We start from the raw sequence: 17,669 nt of genomic DNA, 5'->3' as shown, positions 1-17,669 counted from the left end.
CTCCCTGCGTGGAGTTTTCATGTTCCCCCCGTGTCTGGGTGGGTTTCCTCCCACAGTCCAAAGGCATGCAGGTTAGGTGCATTGCCGATCCTAAATTGTCCCTAGTGTGTGCTTGGGTTTTGGGTGTGGGTGTGTGTGTCCTGCGGTGGGTTGGTGCCCTGCCTAGGATTGGTTCCTGCCTTGCGCCCTGTGTTGGCTCCGGCAGACCCCCGTGACCCTGTGTTTGGATTCAACGGGTTGGAAAATGGCTGGATGGATGGATCCTGGAATATTTAAGTGAAATGTTATATGTGTTTTGGGAACAATATAGAAATTAGAAAACTAAGTTTGGTAAAAAAAAAAAAATATTAAAATGTACTAAGCAGTTATATGGGAATAATGTATTTTTTTTCTTTTTAACAATATTTTCATCTTGATGGGTCATTCTGATTTTCCGAGTGTTCTAATTGTTTAATTAATCCATCCATCTATTATCCAACCCGCTATATCCTCACTACAGGGTCAAGGGGGTCTGCTGGAGCCAATCCCAGCTAACACAGGGCGCAAGGCAGGAAACAAACCCCGGGCAGGGCGCCAGCCCACCACAAGGCGCACACACACACACACACTAGGGACAATTTAGATTCGCCAATGCACATTGTTTTCTAATTAGTGGGTCTGACGCCAAAGTAGTTGCAGCCTTTCATGATTCGGTGTCGTTTGCCTGGGTGTCTGCTCTGCTCGTTTTTAATTGTCATTATTAAGACACAATGAAGGGAGCAAACTGCACAGAGAAAGGGCGAAATATAATGAAATCAACAAACGGCAGTTAAACATATAAATCTATAGCAAAAATAGAAATATTTGTATGTCTTATAATGAATATGAAAATCATGTCTCTGTGCTTTCTTAATGTAGAATAAAAGAAAAGAAAAAATACCAGCTAATTAACTGAGATCAGTGTTATCAGGCATTGTCAGTGATTATGAATCTGGTGGGAACAAAAGCCTACAGCCACGTGGGGCCCTTTGAGAACCCCCTGGGTTAGACCACCAAACTGACTCACCACAAGCTGAATCTTCCATATGCAGGGGCTTTTATAAACTGCTCAAAAAATTAAAGGAACACTGAAAACGCATCAGATCTCAATGGGAAAACAAATCCTGCTGGCTATCTCTACTGATATGGTGATGTGTTAAGAGCAAAAGGATGGCACATCGTTTGATGCAAATGAAAATGATCAACCTACAGAGGGCTGAATTCAAAGACACCCCGAAAATCAAAGGGAAAAAATGATGTGGCAGGCAGGCGAGTCCATTTGGCCAAAATTTCATTGCAGCAACTTCAAATGGTACTCAGTAGTTTGTATGGCCCCCCCACATGCCTGACAATGTCCTAATGAGACGACGGGTGGTGTCCTGAGGGATCTGGACCAGGGCATCACTGAGCTCCTGGACAGTTTGAGGTGTCAGATGGACCCAAACATAATGTCCCACCTAGAGGTGTTCTATTGGATTGAGTTCAGGCAAGTGAGTGGGTATAGGTATGGGGGGTCAGTCAATGGTATCAGTTCCTTCATCCTCTCGCCACATGATGCTGGGCATTATCGTGCACCAGGAGGAACCCCAGAGCCACTGTACCAGCATAAGGGTATGACAATGGGTCCAGGGATTTCATCCCGATACCTAATGGCAGTCAAGGTGCAGTTGTCTAGCCTGTAGAGGTCTGTGCATCCCTCCATGGATATGCCTCCCAGATATACCATCACTGACCCCCCACCAAACCAGCATAACGTTCTCCACAGCTTTCTTTCACGTCTGTCACATGTGCTCAGGGTGAACCTGCTCTCATCTGAGAAAAGTACAGGGCACCTGCCAGTGGTGGACCTGACAATTCTGGTATTCTATGGCAAATGCCAATCGAGCTCCACGGTGCCCACTAGAGCATGTCGGGCCCTCAGGCCACTCTCATGAAGTCTGTTTCTGATTGTTTGGTCAGACACATTCATACCAGTGGCCTGCCTGCCTGCTGGAGGTCATTTTGTAGGCTCTGCCAGTGCTCATCCTGGTCCTCTTTGCCCAAAGGAGCAGATAGCGGTGGGTCCTGCCGATGGGTTAAGGACCTTCTACGAGGGGCCCTGTCCAGCTCTCCTAGAGGAACTGTCTGTCTCCTGAAATCTCATCCATGCCCTTGAGACTGCGTTGGGAGACACAGCAAACCTTCTGGCAATGCCACGTTTTATTGATGTGCCATCCTGGAGAAGTTGGACTACCTGTGCCCCCTAACTGTGTAGGGTCCAGGTATGGCCTCACTGACCGTAGCCAAATGTAAAACGAGTGACAAAACAGATGAGGAGGGAAAAATGTCAGTGGCCTCCCTCCACCTGTCAAACCATTCATTCCTGTTTTGGAGGTCATCTCATTGTGGCCCCTCTAGTGCACCAAAGCAGCTGAAACTGATGAACAAACCCCTCTGCTTCTTAACTGAGCAGAACAACAGCCCACAAGTGTCATTGACTTGATGCTCTACTCGCAGTACATAAGAAAAAAGCCAGTGAAACAGGCAGGTGATCGACATTAAACGAATTATGGACGTTCTAAAACCAGTTGGCCGCATCTGTAATAATTTACGGGTATTGTATTTTATTTTAGGGGTGAATGCTTACTCAGACAATTATTTTGTGCTTTATATGAGTGATTATTTTACAGAGGTCTGTTTTTGTTTTAACATTAAATTTAACATTAATTTTTCTGTTGACCATTGTTAAAAAAATCCAAATTAAATTTGCTGTCATTCAATGTTGTATAACAATAAAATGTGAGAACTTCGAAGGGGCTGCGGTGGGCTGGCGCCCTGCCCTGGGTTTGTTCCCTGCCTTGCGCCCAATGCTGGCTGGGATTGGCTCCAGCAGACCCCCGTGACCCTGTAGTTAGGATATAGCGGGTTGGATAATGGATGGATGGAACTTCGAAGGGGTGAATATTATTTCTTTATTTTCTCGTTTGATTCAGTCTTACTAACAAGTAGATCTTTATCAAAATATTTTAATTTAGTTTTATATGTATGTAAAAAGGCTACAATATGTCTGCAGCATGGTCATTGTAACTACAGTTAGGTCCATAAATATTTGGACAGAGACAACTTTTTTCTCATTTTGGTTCTGTACATCACCACAGTGAATTTTAAATGAAACAACTCAGATGACAGTTGAAGTGCAGACTTTCAGCTTTAATTCAGTGGGTTGAACAAAACGATTGCATAAAATGTGAGGCAACTAAAGTATTTTTTAACACAATCCCTTCATTTCAGGGGCTCAAAAGTAATTGGACAAATTAAATAACTGGAAATAAAATGTTCATTTCTAATACTTGGTTGAAAACCCTTTGCTGGCAATGCCAGCCTGAAGTCTTGAACTCCTGGACATCACCAGATGCTGGGTTTCCTCCTTTTTACTGCTCTGCCAGGCCTTTACTTTCAGTTGCTGTTTGTTTGTGGGCCTTTCTGTCTGAAGTTTAGTCTTCAACAAGTGAAATGCCTGCTCAATTGGGTTAAGATCAGGTGACTGACTTGGCCATTCAAGAATTTTCCACTTCTTTGCTTTAATAAACTCCTGGGTTGCTTTGGCTGTATGTTTTGGGTCATTGTCCATCTGTATCATGAAACGCCACCCAATCAATTTGACGTCATTTAGCTGATTTGAGCAGACAGTACGTCTCTGAACACCTCAGAATTCATTCGGCTGCTTCTGTCCTGTGTCACATCATCAATAAACACTAGTGTCCCAGTGCCACTGGCAGCCATCACACTGCCTGACTCCACCGTGTTTTACAGATGATGTGCTATGCTTTGGATAATGAGCTGTTCCACGCCTTCTCCATACTTTTTTCTTGCCATCATTCTGGTAGAGGTTGATCTTGGTTTCATCTGTCCAAAGAATGTTTTTCCAGAACTGTGCTGGCTTTTTAGATGTTCTTTAGCAAAGTCCAATCTAGCCTTTCTATTCTTGAGGCTTATGAGTGGCTGGCACCTTGCAGTGCACCCTCTGGATTTACTTTCATGCTGTCTTCTCTTTATGGTAGACTTGGATATCGATACGCGACCAAGCCCTGGAGAGTGTTGGTCACTTGGTTGGCTGTCGTGAAGGAGTTTCTCTTCACCATGGAAATGATTCTGCGATCATCCACCACTGGTGTCTTCCGTGGACGTCCAGGTCTTTTTGCGTTGCTGAGTTCACCAGTGCTTGCTTTCTTTCTCAGGATGTACCAAACTGGAGATTTTGCCACTCGTAATATTGTAGCAATTTCTCGGATGTTTTTTTCTGTTTTCACAGCTTAAGGATGGCTTCTTTCACCTGCATGGAGAGCTCCTTTGACCGCATGTTGTCTGTTCACAGCAAAATCTTCCACATGCAAACACCTCACCTCAGATCAACTCCAGGCCTTTTATCTGCTGAATTGATAAGACGTGACGATGGACTTGAACACACCTGCCCATGAAATAGCCTTTGAGTCAATTGTCCAAATACTTTTGAGCCCCTGAAATGAAGGGATTGTGTTAAAAAAATGCTTTAGTTGCCTCACATTTTTATGCAATCGTTTTGTTCAACCAACTGAGTTAAAGCTGAAAGTCTGCACTTCAACTGCATCAGAGTTGTTTCATTTAAAATTCATTGTGGTGATGTACAGAACCAAAATTAGAAAAAAGTTGTCTCTGTCCAAATATTTATGGACCTAACTGTATCTAGAGTGTTTAATAAAGCACAATAGTGATTCATGTGTTTTTTTGTGTTTTTGTTTTTTGCTCAGCAGTGGAATAAGTGACTTGTCGGGAGGATCTGAAATACTAGAAAAGATGATGGGATGTTATCAGACAACTGAAAATTCTTTTAAAGCAGTAAGTGCACCAAACCCTATGCCACGTATGCCCGATTCTTTGGTGTATGGCAAGATTTGTGTTTTTCAGAGTCATTACCAAATGTGTCATTTGCATTTTATCATATTCACCATCTTGAGTGTAATGTATAACATGAGACAGTAGGTGTGAAGAAACAGAAGTGAGAAGAAACTGTGTTAATAACACCAGGGGTGTGCAGAAATGTCCATTTAACCACCTGTCTGCATCAGATGAACCGTGGTTTGTGTGTATGCTTCTAGATAACTGTAAAGCAGAAAACAGCAGACACAAATCCTAAAAGTTAGCCCAGATATTTTGCATAACAGGGCTAAAATTTTATTTCTAAAGTGAAGCAGACAGGCTGTTTTTGTATTACATCAGTGATGACAAGTATCCAGAAGATGGCTGCGGGTGGTCGAATTTCAAAAGATTATCCCTCCCATGTATTTTCCGAACCCGCTTTCTCTTTTACTTGGCTGCAGGTTGGACGGACGTGTCTTTATAGCAAAAGGAAGAAAACACTGGAAGGGGCCACCAGTTTAACGTATCTTACACATCTTTAAGTTGTGGCGGGACAGGCGATTGCCAGAAGAAAACACTCAGACGTACAAAGAACATGCAAAGTCCACACAGCTGCTGGCTGGGATATAAATCCTGTCTTATACAGTGCCTGTGAAAAAGTATTCACTCCTTGGAAGTTTTCAGATTTTATTGTTAAACAACACTGAATCAGTTAGTTAATGTTTTCACTTTGACATTAAAGCGGCCTTTTTCTGTTGATTAATGTCAAAAAAGCCAAATTAATTCCACTGTGATTCAATGTTGCATAGCATATAAAATACAAACATTTTCAAGTGGTGAATACTCTTTATAGGCACTGTATCAAGTTAGAATATGTACAAAATACACTTTTTTAGGAAATGCAAATCTGTTTTCATTATTCAGGAACCCCGGTGACCCTGTGTTAGGATATAGCGGTGTGAAAGGCGCTATATAGCGCCCGACCCAGCACAGACTTACGCAGAGGCACGTGTAAAATAAAGAGTCTTTTTAATTTCTTCAGCTGGAGGGCACGTCTTCCCCGTAATCCCTCCAGCCACAACACAGTCCCATAAGCGCGTAACACAGCACAAACACTCTTTTCTCTCCACCTTGGCACCACCACTCCTCCCAGGCAACCTTGTCCTCTTCCTCCCGATTCTAGCTCCTGAGTGGTGGATGCTGGCCCTTTTTATAGCCCACCCGGAAGTGCTCCAGGTGCTTGATCACGTGTGGCTAATTGCACTTCTGGGTGGGGCTGCAGAGATGTCCAGGTGGGTTCCTGGCTCCATGCAGCACCCCCTGGCGGCCACCCCAGCTCCGCAGCAGGGTTGTGGAGAACTCCATCTCCCATGAAACCCTGCGGGAAACTGTGGCACCATCGTCAGCCAGGGAGGCTGCCACCAAGCGTCCCGGGGGAGGTAGTGTCCATAGCTGCTCCCCCGGAACATATATAGAAGGGGCGACCCGGCCGCCTGTCACAGCGGGTTGGATAATGACTGACTGATTGACTATTCGGGAACTAGCTGTGTAAGCCCGTGTTTTAAAAAGCCCTGGGTCCTAGAAACTATTGAAATCCATCCATCCATCCATCCTACAACCCGCTATATCCTAACTACAGAGTCATGGGGGTCTGCTGGAGCCAATCCTAGCCAACACAGGGTGCAAGGCAGGAAACAAACCCCGGGCAGGGTGCCAGCCCACCGCAGGGCACACACACACCAAGCACACACTAGGGACAATGTGGGATCGCCAATGCACCTAACCTGCATGTCTTTGGACTGTGGGAGGAAACCCACGCAGACACGGGGAGGACATGTAAACTCCACGCAGGGAGGGAGGACCCGGGAAGTGAACCCAGGTCTCCTAACTGCGAGGCAGCAGCGCTACCCACTGCGCCACCATGCTGCCCAAGTATTGAAATCGTCAGGAAAAAAAAAAATTGAAATGTAGAGATGTCAGGTAATTGAAAGGAACTACTCTGGGTGTCTCTGTCCTAGAAGGATTCGTTGTGCCGACGTGTACGCATCGCTTGTGTGTTAGCGGCGGGAGGAAAAGTAAAAGGGATACCATTTTGCTGATGTGCTCGTCTCACTTGCATAAGAGTTTCTCTCTTTTCTTGGCGGTTTTACTTTGGCAACAGAGTCACTTTCTTCTTCCGACTCGTTAACTTGGGGCCGCCTTGCCGGCTCTCTGAGCTTCATGCTGTAGTAGTCTCACACTTCCGGGCTTGACAAACAGATGCAAACACTCCCACACGTAGATGTTTATATATAAGACTAGCTGTCCCCCGTGGCTCCGCCCACGTATTTGTGAAACAGGACTCTGAGGAAGGCCCCGCCCCGCTCTCCACTCCTGACGTCACCCTTACCCCTCCCCTCGGCCAGCAGCATCTGTCTCAGATTAGCGCAAATATATCACTTCTGCAAGCCAACTAGGATTCTTAGCGCAATGAGAGAAGTGGAATGTTCAAGCCAATTATAGCAAAAAAAAAAGATCTAAATCCGTTAAGCAGTTCTCTTGTTCGCTAACTAAGCTGAGTTAAGGTTACGCCCCGAGCAGACACGTGAGCGAGAAGGGACCTGCCACCCGATGAGTCTCTCTTGGATTCGCGTTAATAAATCGGTACCGCAAGTGAACTATGATACTTAGCGCAATGAGAAAGTCGAAAAATCAACGGAATGTTCAAGCAAATTATAGACAAAAACCCGATCTAAATCTGTTATGCCCGTGAAAAGTGGGCAGACATACAAACAGGTCTAAAAAATACTATAAGATATTTCGTGCTTGGACCACAAATTTTTTAAAACCGTTTCTTAGCGAGCACATATGCGCCAAGAGTAACCTACATTCCAAATGTCAAGTCCCAAGTCCTCGTGGTGCAGGAGATTTTGTGATGAGTGAGTCAGTGCTATTTGGCTTTTATATATAAGATACTCGTCTCTTGTTTGATTAAAGTAACTTCACTCCCTTAGGAATGGTGCTGTATATCTATACTAATAAAAGGCAAAGCCCTCACTCACTGACTCACTCACTCGTCACTAATTCTCCAACTTTCCGTGTAGGTAGAAGGCTGAAATTTGGCAGGCTCATTCCTTACAGCTTACGTACAAAATATAGGCAGGTTTCATTTTGAAATTCTACGTGTAATGGTCATAACAGTAGACAACGTCCACCATGTTGAACTTTCTTATTTATGGCCCCATCTTCACGAAATTTGGTAGGCGGCTTCCCTACGCTAACCGAAACCGATGTACGTACTTATTTCGGTGGTATGACGCCACTGTCGGCTGCCATATTGAACTTTTCAACGGTCTTTGTTACTTATGGGCCCATCTTTATGAAATTTAGTACGCGGGTTCCAAATGCTAACTGAATCCTACTTACGTACATATATACGTCCATAGCCTGCAGCTCGGTCACCGTGTGAGGCGGCGTTGGGTCCCCCATCCCAATGCCTCCCACGTTGTTGGCTGCCTGCCTATATAAGGCCGTCCGTCGCTCTTTTCATTCCCTTCCTTGCTTTGTCACGGGATTCACATCTCCCTGCTGATAACTGCAGCGTTTTATTTAATCCACGACTTCTCCGCTGTTTTATTGTTTGTTTATTACGATTATAGTTATTGTGTAGGTATTTTAGACTTACTTTACATTGGTCAGGTACCCATTTCCTTTGTCGTTCCAACCGTACCCCCATTAACATGTCTATCGAGGTGATCACCATCGATCAAAGAACTGTCACTTACCGAGTGGTTTCCATGCCCGGAGATGGCACCTACCTTTTCCATTCTCTTTGTTACATATTGCACGGCCATATCAGGCTCACTCTTGATATGCGGAGGAACATTGTGTCTTATGTATTGAATGACTGGGACAGGTTCAAGGTGTGGACTGATGACGGTACAGGATATAATTAGACTACAAAGGAGCACTAGAAGAGTGAAATGCTTAAGCCCTTCACCTGTGGTTCTGCATGTGAGTTGATGGCTGCCGCTGAATTGTTCGGTTGTCGCTTTCAAGTTTACCGAAATGGCCAAATATTTTACACCTTTGGACAACCGCCAATGCCTCTTAAACATCTTAGACTCACAGGTGACGATTTCAGTAGTGGACATTTTGATGTTTATGAATGTTTAAACTCTCAAAAGCTGGATGTGAAGTTATCGATGAAACCGGTTGTGTACTTACAACGCTTGACAGATGCCGAATGTCACTTCAACACAAGTCCTACAAATACTGTCGTAATTGAAACAAACCATGAAACTCAAACCGATTATGACAGCAGCAATCCAAGCTGTGAGATTTGAGACAAGCTTACTGTTCACATGGCCAACTGTACATTACATGCTCAAGAGTAAGCTCAGCGCACAGCTTGGTCATATTACAACCAGAGGGCCAAAATGACAACATGGTATACAAAAAGATCCTTAACAAATAATTATTGGTATATTTTCCCTCAGTTTAAAAAGGTTTACTTTTCTTCTTAATAAAAATTTTAAGGCAGTACTTCACCGCTGCGAAGCGCGGGTATTTTGCTAGTTGTAAATATAATGTAGGTTTATTACAAACATAACTAAGTATCAGAAAATCATTTGTCACATGCAGGTTCACTAATATCATCTTCTATATAAACGTCAATGCGTGGAAGTGTGTGTCTGTCCGGCCCGGAAGTGAGAGGTGGAGTCGGGATAAGAGCTTCACCTCCGAGGAAACAGAAACTCGCTTAACTGCTAATTCACGAGCGAGGTGAGCACGTCGGCAAAACAAAACCTCTGAAAAAAGGCAAAGTTGCTTAGCTGCTAATGTACAAAACGAGGCGAGCACATCGGCAAAACGAAACCTACAAAGAAAGAGACACTCGTTTAGCCGCTAATGCACTAGCGATGCAAACACATCCTCCTGGGAGAGAGACGCCCAGAGTGGTTCCTTACAATTACCTGACATCTCGACATTTCAGTTTTTTTTCTGATGATTTCAATAGTTTCTAGGACCCCGGCCTTTTTACAGTACGGGCTTACACAGCTAGTCTTGTGTATAAATGTCTACACGTGGAAGTGAGTGTGTCTGTCTGTCTGTCCGGCCCGGAAGTGCGAGGCTGCAGCATGAAGCTCAAAGTGCTGGCAAGGAGGCCCCAAGTTAACGAGTCGAAAGAAGAACGATACAAGACTACAGCATGAAGCTGAAAGAAAGCGTCTCTGTTGTCAAAGTGGGACCGCCGAGGAAAGACAAACGAGAGAGAAACTCCCTTAGCCGCTGATAGACAAGGGGGGCGAGCACGTCCGCAAAACGAAACCACACAAGAAAGTCAAAGTCACTTAGCTGCTAATGCACAAGCGATGCAAACACACCAGCAAAATGAAACCTCTGAGGAGAGAGACGCCCAGAGTAGTTCCTTTCAATTACCTGACATCTCTACATTTACATTTTTTTCTGACGATTGCAATAGTTTCTAAGACCCCGGGCTTTTTACAGCACGGGCTTACACAGCTAGTCTTGTGTATAAATGTCTACACGTGGAAGTGTGTGTGTCTGTCTGGCCGGCCGGGAAGTGCGAGGCTACAGCATGAAGCTCAAAGAATTGACTAAGGAGGCCACAAGTTAACAAGTCTGAAGAAGAAAGAAGTGAGAGGCTACAGCATATGAAGATGAAGGAAAACGACTCTGTCGCCAAAGTGAGACTGCCGAGGAAAGACAAACGAGAGAGAAACTCCTTTAGCCGCTGATAGACAAAGGGGGCGAGCACGTCCGCAAAACGAAACCACACAAGAAAGTCAAAGTCACTTAGCTGCTAATGCACAAGCGATGTAAGCACACCAGCAAAACGAATCCTCCTAGGAGAGAGACGCCCAGAGTAGTTCCTTACAATTACCTGACGTCTCTACATTTCAGTTTTTTTTTCTGATGATTTCAAAAGCTTCTAGGACCCCATGCTGTTTACAGTACGGGCTTACACAGCTAGTCTTGTGTATAAATGTCTACACGTGGAAGTGTGTGTGTCTGTCTGGCCGGCCCGGAAGTGCGAGGCTGCAGCATGAAGCTCAAAGAGCCGGCAAGGCGGCCCCAAGTTAACGAGTCGAAAGAACGACGAAGTACGAGATTACACCTTAATGCTGAAGGAAAATGACTTCGTCGTTAAACTGAGACCCGGCGAGGAAAGGCAAATGAGAGAGAAACTCCCTTAGCCGCTGATAGACAAGGGGGGGCGTGCAAGTCCGCAAAATGAAACCACCAAAGAAAGTTAAAGTCACTTAGCTGCTAATGCACAAGTGAGGCCAGCACGTCGACAAAAAGAAACCTCAGAAGAAAGAGACACTCACTTAGCCGCTAATTCACAAGCGATGCAAGCACATCAGCAAAATGAAACCTCTGAGGAGAGAGACGCCCAGAGTAGTTCCTTTCAATTACCTGACATCTCTACATTTACATTTTTTCTGACGATTGCAATAGTTTCTAAGACCCCGGGCGTTTTACAGCACAGGCTTACACAGCTAGTCTTATATATAAACGTCTACACGTGGAAGTGTGTGTGTCTGTCTGGCCGGCCCGGAAGTGCGAGGCTACAGCATGAAGCTCGAATGAATTGACTAAGAAGGCCACAAGTTAACAAGTCTGAAGAAGAAAGAAGTGAGAGGCTACAGCATGAAGCTGAAGGAAAACGACTCTGTCGCCAAAGTGGGACCGCCGAGGAAAGACAAACGAGAGAGAAACTCCCTTAGCCGCTGATAGACAAAGGGGTAGAGCACGTCTGCAAAACGAAACCACCGACTCTGCGTTTCAATTTTTTTTTCTGATGATTGCAATAGTTTATAGGACCCCGGGCTTTTACAGCACGGACTTACACAGCTAGTAAGCTAGTCCGTTTTATGATCAAGGTATCAAATTAGATTAAATATTATATCCATCGCACAGTCCCAACAGCCCTGTAATGGATAAATGACGTTTAAGAAAGAAAATAATAAGCACTAAAAACAAACTGATTGCAGTGTTCAGAATCGACAGTCAGGATCAGTAGAGAGAAAATGGGTTGATTGTGCAAAAAGGTTCATAAATATAGTAACATTTTAGTTTAGGTCCGGCAAAAATCTGTCTGTTACACGTATACTCTTATTAAACAAGACTTTAGCAAAGGCTTCTTTTTTATTCATAACACGTATAAAACATCAATAGGTTATTAATTTCTGTGCAGTATGGCATATTGATATGATGGTAAAATGACTTGATATGAAAGATTCACACGTGTTACACTAAATACACTATAATATAAAGAGAAATTGGTCTCAGGCCACCTCAGACCACTCCAAAGTGAAGTGTTGTTATAGTAGATGACCACAAGGGGCCTCCAGTGAGCCCCAAACGCAAGACACAGAAGGACACGACACATTGACGTGATAAAATAAATGGATTTTTATTCACACAAGGCACTTCCAAAGGTGGGTAGAGTAGCCAAAAAATTGTACTCAAGTAAGAGTAGCGTTACTTCAAAATAAATAATATTACTCAAGTAGAAGTAAAAAGCAGTCATCCAAAAAATTACTCAAGTATTTGGTGAAAAGACTACTGAAGTATTGAGTAACTGTTTGATCATAATAAATGATTTATTTTTTAGAAATATTGTAATAAGACAGACACAAATATAAAATAATGTGCAAATTCTGCTATTTCCAAAAAAAAAATAAAAAATGAGTAAAAATAAATAACATCTTTACAAAATAAAAGATGCACAAATAACACAAAGTTCCAAATCTCAGTTTTTCACAACAAAGCTTTTGAAGTGAATACCTACAGTAGGTAACATGAGGTATGTTTGAACAGTGCGAACTATGACAGTGACGAGATCTCCTGCACACTGACAGTATAATACTGCAGCTGATAGAAAATAACACAACAAGGCAGCTTGTGCACGTCCAACAAGTCTCACTTTACCTTGACTGTCTGCGTCTGCGCATGTTTGGTTTTAATGTGCTTGTTCTTCACTCAGTGAAGTGATGGTTAAGCTTCAGCAGGAGTTGGCTTTCATTTTTCATGTACAGTATTCTTTCTTTCCCTGTCCGCTGTCTGTGAGGAGTTTGTGCCGCTATGCTGCCACAGTTTGTGTGTGGTCATGTGACTGCATGGCTGTTGCTACGTCTGATTGGTGAAACGGAGTCTTGTGATTATTGTTGCTACGTCTGACTGGTGAAACAGAGTCTTATGATTATTGTTGGTGCGTCTGATTGGTGAAACGGATGATTATTGTTGCTACCTCTGATTGGTCAAACAGTCATGCAGTAGATCCACTGGCGGCTTCTCTCTGGCAAAAATATAGCGTATCTAATGGAAAAAAAGTAACGATTTGAGTGTTGCCCAATGTAGCGGAGTAAGAGTAGTGTCTCTTCTTCACAAATGTACTCAAGTAAAAGTAAAAAGTATGGTGCAGTAAAACTACTCTTAGAAGTACAATTTTTTTTAAAAAGTTACTCAAGTAAATGTAACGTGGTAAATGTAACTCGTTACTACCCACCTCTGGGCACTTCTTCTCAATCCTCCAGCAATCAGCCACAATTAGAATACACAATAATAATAATTCTTCCTCCTCTGAGTGTTGCCCGCTGCCTCCCGACTCTGAATTACTTCTGCGAGGCCAAACCTCCGGTGCCCCACGGTGTCATCGAAGAAGCACTTTTGGGCAATAAAAAAAGTCGGATGGTCCTTCGCCTACAGCGGCCACTGTCGATCACTATGGACCCTAACAGAGCTGTACTCCCAGACTCCAACTCCTAAGCGTCCCTGTGGTGGGTGCTACCTGGCGTATGGGGGATGGAACCATTCCCAATCCTCCGCGTTTCTCAGTTCATTAGCCATATCGGCCATACATGTCCATACCAGCCGGGTGCAAATTTATTTCTTTGTGCTTGCGTCATCGCACTGGTATCCCGTCCGGGTAATGAGATATCCTCTGTTCTGGCCTGGATGCCTGTTTTCCTCCTACACAATGCAAAGAAAGATAAACACTTTACTGATGCTTTGTAAGTGTTACGAAGACACAAAGAAGCATTTGTTAAGGTCTTGTTACGTTATAATAATTGAGTAATTGGTGCGTTTCTGCAGTACCGAAACAAACATCTTACTAAAAATATCCATCCATCCATCCATTATCCAACCCGCTGAATCCGAACACAGGGTCACGGGGGTCTGCTGGAGCCAATTCCAGCCAACAAAGGGCACAAGGCAGGAACCAATCCTGGGCAGGGTGCCAACCCACCGCAGGACACACACAAACACACCAAGCACACACTAGGGCCAATTTAGAGTCGCCAATCCACCTAACCTGCATGTCTTTGGACTGTGGGAGGAAACCCACGCAGACACGGGGAGAACATGCAAACTCCACTCAACCCAGGTCTCCTAACTGCGAGGCAGCAGCGCTACCACTGCGCCAACGTGCTGCCTACTAAAAATATTAAAGTCGCAAATAATAGTTTTAACAACAAATTGCAGACAAAGGCAAAGTAAAGCTTTAAGATCGTTAAAGAGATCATCATCTTCATTGGCCTATGGCCATTTTCCAGGTTTATTCAGGTTAGCCAGTTGCCCCCCAACTTTTTTCCTTCCACTCTTTACAGACAGATTATGATTTTATTTATATTACTGAATTAATAATGAAGCCCTGTGTGACCCCCGTGACTCTGTTGTTAGGATATTGCGGGTTGGATAATGGATGGATGGATGAAATAATGAAGTAACAGCTGTGGTTTAGTGACACATTGCTTTGCATTGCTGCATTGTGACTTCAGAGACTGTTTTGAGAAGTATTAGGAAAATGTAATGGTGGCTGACACACAGTAAGTGAGCTGCTGTCTATGTGAACCATAAAGGAAACTGTGAAGCTTTGAGGCAGCAAATGATCTTCCACGTCACTGCTGCTGTTTTCCACTTGTGCTCAGGTGGCAGTGAAGTAACTGAGAGCTGTCCGATTTAATGGAATAGTAAAAGAGGCTGTTTGGAGAAGTGCGGTAACAAGCAGGTGGAAATAACAAATCGAGCCGACTGAAATATTATTTAATTTTGCTTGCATGCTGTATCTATTGACCTAATGTCATTTCTCTTACAAAATCAATAATTATTTGTTTCAGTAAGATAACACATTTAACGAGTGATTACTCCTTGTGTTTAAATACATAAAAGTGTTTATTTCATTTATTGGCGTGAATGCTGCAGACAGTTACAAAACACTGTCACGTTTTAACTCGGAGAGCCTGAATATTTGCTTTGCTGAATTAGCAACCAACCAAGGTGTTATCTTTGGAACTAATCTCTCCTTTAGCACATTACTATCGTACTATTCAAGATTTGTGTTTTCCAGCTAAGACATATGGGAAAATGAAGGTGTTTGTTCACTGTGAATGATGTAGAAAAGCTAATTTATGCACTTATTTCAAGTAGAATTGACTGCTGGTGTGTTTTACTACAGGCTGTTAACATTTTTTTATTTTTTTATTTTTAGCTGCAGCTAAATCAAAAGCAGCTGAGACGACCCTTACTTAAACTTGGAAGTGTAACCATGTAACTCTTGCTCAGTTAAATTTAGGGCCAATTTCAAATTACTTCTCTAAAATGTACATTTTTTTTAAAAGAATTTAGTTCCCTTCACCAAAAAGGGGCATTTCAAAGCATTACATTATGACCTCAAAAGGCCAGTCTTCGAAAAATGATTTTGGTCAAGTATTTAGCAACAGGGCCCATAAAAAGTATTCAGTCCCCCTGGAGTTTTATGTATACGAGTATATATATATATATTGTGACAGATAGGGGGTGCTATCGCTCCCTTGAACCCTCCTATCAAACATCAGACACCAAGTAAAAGTCCAAATATTGACTTTATTAATAATGCACAGTGCACAAAGCACCCTCTCCACCCCAATACTCATTAAATACATCACAATAATCCAATCAACAATCCTCCACACTCCCAGACGCGTTGCCGCCCTTCCACGCAGCTCAGCTCGCCGTCTGGGAGCTCCCATAATCCTTTTATAATCCCTGACCCGTGATCTCCTATCACTTCCGGGTCAGATCAAAAGTCCTTTTCTTCACCCCGGAAGCACATCATTCCCCATGTCCATGTGACTTGGATGTACTTCCAGGGCGTATGGCAAATAATCGTCTTTCCTCCCTGCAGTGTCTCCTAGTGGCCCCCATGGTATCCAGCAGTGCTGTGCATAAAGACTCCAATGTCCATGATGCCCTGCTGGTCTTCGGGGCACCTCCATACTGCAGGGAGGGCTCCACCTGGCGGCTTGGGGGTATTGAACGACCGGCCAAATGCCACAATATATATGTACAGTAAACCCTCGTTTATCGCGGTTAATCCGTTCCAGACTCTTCCGCGATAAATGAATTTCCATGAAGTAGGATTCTTTATTTATAAATCGAATATTTTCGCAGTTTGAGCATAGAAAACCTGTTTACGACCTTCTAAATACGTTTTTTAACATTATTAGAGCCCTCTAGACATGAAATAACACCCTTTAGTCAAAAGTTTAAACTGTGCTCCATGACAAGACAGAGATGACAGTTCCGTATCACAATTAAAACAATGCAAACATATCTTCCTCTTCAAAGGAGTGTACGTCAGGAGCAGAGAATGACAGAGAGAGAGAAAAGCAAACAATCAAAAATCAATATGAAGCACCACATAGGAAGCACATCGTATATCATTGAGGAGTTTTATTTAATACTTAATACATGCTCTGATTGGGTAGCTTCTCAGCCATCTCCCAATAGCGTCCCTTGTATGAAATCAACTGGGCAAACAAACTGAGGAAGCATGTACCATAAATTAAAAGACCTATTGTCTGCAGAAATCCGCGAACCAGCGAAAAATCCGTGATATATATTTAGATATGCTTACATTTAAAATCCGCAATGGAGTGAAGCCGCGAAAGTCGAAGCGCGATATAGCGAGGGATCACCGTGTATATGTCTATCTATCTATATTAAGGTCAATGTGTGTATGTGTGTATGTATGTATGTAAGTCCTAGCATCATGTCCAAACGGCTGAAGCAATTTTCATGACACTTGGTACACACGTTTCCCATTGGTCGACTTAAAATACTGTAGGGTGAAATCAACCCTAACCTACCCTTTTCTGGGTAGGGTGAGGGGTAATCTTATGGCCTTGTATGCACGTTATCATCCAGTTGACACTTGGAATGACCACCAGAGGGCGAACTGGAGGTGACTGCCAGCATTCTGCATGTTTGAGCGCCACTGCGACCCTGTTGCTTTTGAAATTAAATAGAGTTGGCCGGTTCCGAGCATCAGCTAGATGATAACATATATATATATACAAGTCCACAAGACAGACACATTAGTGAGCCTTCATTGTTTTTTAATTTATTTTTATTGTTCTCAAACAATTAAAAAAAAAAACAACTTTATTTTCCCCCAGGGCAACGGCGGGTATTTCAGCTAGTATATATCCACCCATTATCCAACCCGCTATAACCTAACTACAGGGTCACGGGGGTCTGCTTGGGCCAATCCCAGCCAACAGAGGAAACAAACCCCGGGCAAGATTGCGTGCACACACACACACACACACACACACACACACACACACACACACCAGGGACAATTTAGAATCGCCAATCCACCTCACCTGCATGTCTTTGGACTGTGGGAGGAAACCCACGCAGACATGGGGAGGACATGCAAACTCCACGCAGGGAGGACCTGGGAAGTGAACCTGGGTCTCCTAACTGCGAGGCAGCAGCGC

General features: G+C 43.6%; 1 protein-coding gene across 1 annotated transcript in view; it reads left to right on the top strand.

The window, feature by feature from the left end:
* The window catches only part of LOC120527133, a 307,413-nt gene that overhangs the window by 57,935 nt on the left and 231,809 nt on the right, over positions 1 to 17,669 (top strand). The window contains exon 2 of the mRNA XM_039750231.1: positions 4,785 to 4,872. Coding sequence (XP_039606165.1) covers positions 4,831 to 4,872 — 42 coding nt within the window. The 5' untranslated portion in view covers positions 4,785 to 4,830. The remainder of the gene's footprint in view (positions 1 to 4,784; positions 4,873 to 17,669) is intronic.

This window comes from Polypterus senegalus, chromosome 4 (genome assembly GCF_016835505.1).
Source record: "Polypterus senegalus isolate Bchr_013 chromosome 4, ASM1683550v1, whole genome shotgun sequence".
In the NCBI taxonomy this organism is placed as follows: domain Eukaryota; kingdom Metazoa; phylum Chordata; class Cladistia; order Polypteriformes; family Polypteridae; genus Polypterus; species Polypterus senegalus.
This window is presented reverse-complemented; position numbering and strand designations above follow the sequence as displayed.